Genomic DNA, 1961 nt, shown 5'->3' with positions numbered 1-1961 from the left:
CCACGAGGCCCTCGGGAGAAAGAGCCCTGGGCCACGCGCACTCTCGCGGGCGCTCCGCGTAGGCGGCCCCCTACCCAGCTAGTAGGCCATGCTCCCCACAGTGGGCAGGGATCCCTGGCGCGCACCACCCGCCCTGCCCCAGGGATCCACTGACTGCTCTGCCCATGCCTGCTGCTAGGACATGGCCTGGGAAGCTCAGCAGCCTCCTGGATGAGGGGTTTGCTGCCGCCACGGGGAGACTTCAGGACTTAGTTGCCTCCTGGCAGCCGGCAATGCAGTCCTGCTATTGGGGAGGGGGTGGCATAAAGAGCCAGGCATTTGATACCCAGCAGGGACTCCGAAGAGGAAGCCACAGAGCTGTAGATCTGCCCTGGTTGGCCCTGCCCTGCCTTTGCCCTGTGCTACCCTGGGCCTGCTCTACCCTGCCTTTGGCCCTGCCCTGACCCCACCTTGGCCCTCACACTGGCCCTAACGCAGACCTGTCCCTAGTCCTGGCCTTGGCCCGGCACTGACCCTGCTCCTGGCCCTGGTCCTTCCATGGCCCTGGCTCTGCATGACCATAGCCCTGGCCCCCTCCAAGACCCCCGATTGCGAGTCGCAGGCCCCGGAGATGCAGCAGCGAGCCTGAGAGTACAATGATCTTTGGCCTGGCACAGCGTTTTAAATAATATTCTAATGTAATCTGTCAGGGTCAGGACCAAGACGGGGCCAGGGCTGGAGCTGACAGGATCATTGGCAGGGGGCAGGACCAGGGCCACGGCAGGACCAGGGTCAGGAGCAGGACCAGGGCCACGGCAGGACCAGGGTCAGGAGCAGGACCAGGGCCACGGCAGGACCAGGGTCAGGAGCAGGGCCAGGGCCACGGCAGGACCAGGGTCAGGAGCAGGGCCAGGGCCACGGCAGGACCAGGGTCAGGAGCAGGGCCAGGGCCATGGCAGGACCAGGGTCAGGAGCAGGGTCAGTGCCGGGCCAGGACCAAGGCCAAGGCTAGGGCCAGGTCTGCACTAGGGCTAGTGTGAGGGCCAAGGTAGGGTCAGGGCAGGGCAGCGTAGAGCAGGCCCAGGGTAGCGGAGAGGGAATGCAGGGCAGGGCCAACCAGGGCAAGTCTATGGCCAGGGCAGGGCCAGGAGCAGGGTAGGTGTAGGGCCAGGGCAGGGCCAAGACAATGGTGGCTCCAGGGCAGGGCCAAGGTTAGGACCACAGTCATGTCCAAGGCCAGTGCCAGGGACAGGGCCAGAGTCATCTAAGGACCAGGGACAAAGCTAGGCCCAGAGCAGGGCCAGGACAGGTACCTGGCAGGACCAGGGTCTGAGACAGGGCCATGGAAGGGCCAGGGCCACAGCCAGGTCTGTACTATGGCTAGGTCCAAGATAGGTCCCAGCCAAGGCTAGGGTGAGGGCCAAGGTAGGGCCAGGGCAGGGTCAAAGATAGGGTAGGGCCAAGACAGGGCCAGGGAACCATAGGTCCAAGGCAGGGTAGCGCCAGGGCAGTGCCAAGTCTAGGGCAGGGCCAGGGAACAGCCAGGGCAGGAACAGGGCCATGACCCTGGCAAGGGGAGGGCCAGGTTCGGGGCAGAAGCAGAACAAGGGCAGGGACAGTGCAGGTTCATGGCACAGCCGGGTCCAGAAGAGTCTGGGCCATGGGAAAACCAAAGACAGGGCTGGGGCTAGGACAGTGGCAGGGCCAGAGTGAGGACAAGGGCCGGAGCAGTGCAAGACCAAGGTAGGGTCAGACATTTCAGGGTCACCACAAGTTCAGGGCCAGGGCAGAACTAGGGTAAGTTCTCAAGCAGAGAAGGGCCAGGGCCAGGACAGGTTGAGGGCACGGCCAGAACAGGAGCAGGGCCAGGGCCAGGGCCAGGGCAAGGCCTGAGCATGGTAAGGGTCAAAGTCAGGGCCAGGGTAGGGACAGGGCCAGGGATGTGGCAGGACCAGGGGCAAGGCCAAAGCCAGGGCTGAGAC

The 1961-nt window shown here is 64.7% G+C and overlaps 1 protein-coding gene across 1 annotated transcript in view; it reads right to left on the bottom strand.

Annotated features, from left to right (window-relative positions):
- The window catches only part of ANKRD62 (ankyrin repeat domain 62), a 57298-nt gene extending 55975 nt beyond the window's left edge, over positions 1-1323 (bottom strand). Inside the window, exons 1-2 of the mRNA XM_011983934.1 lie at positions 1293-1323; positions 462-624 (exon numbers count right to left, since the gene is read on the bottom strand). Coding sequence (XP_011839324.1) covers positions 462-624; positions 1293-1323 — 194 coding nt within the window. The remainder of the gene's footprint in view (positions 1-461; positions 625-1292) is intronic.
- Positions 1324-1961: the final 638 nt, after the last annotated feature.

Source organism: Mandrillus leucophaeus, unplaced genomic scaffold (genome assembly GCF_000951045.1).
Source record: "Mandrillus leucophaeus isolate KB7577 unplaced genomic scaffold, Mleu.le_1.0 Scaffold257, whole genome shotgun sequence".
Classification (NCBI taxonomy): Eukaryota; Metazoa; Chordata; class Mammalia; order Primates; family Cercopithecidae; genus Mandrillus; species Mandrillus leucophaeus.
This window is presented reverse-complemented; position numbering and strand designations above follow the sequence as displayed.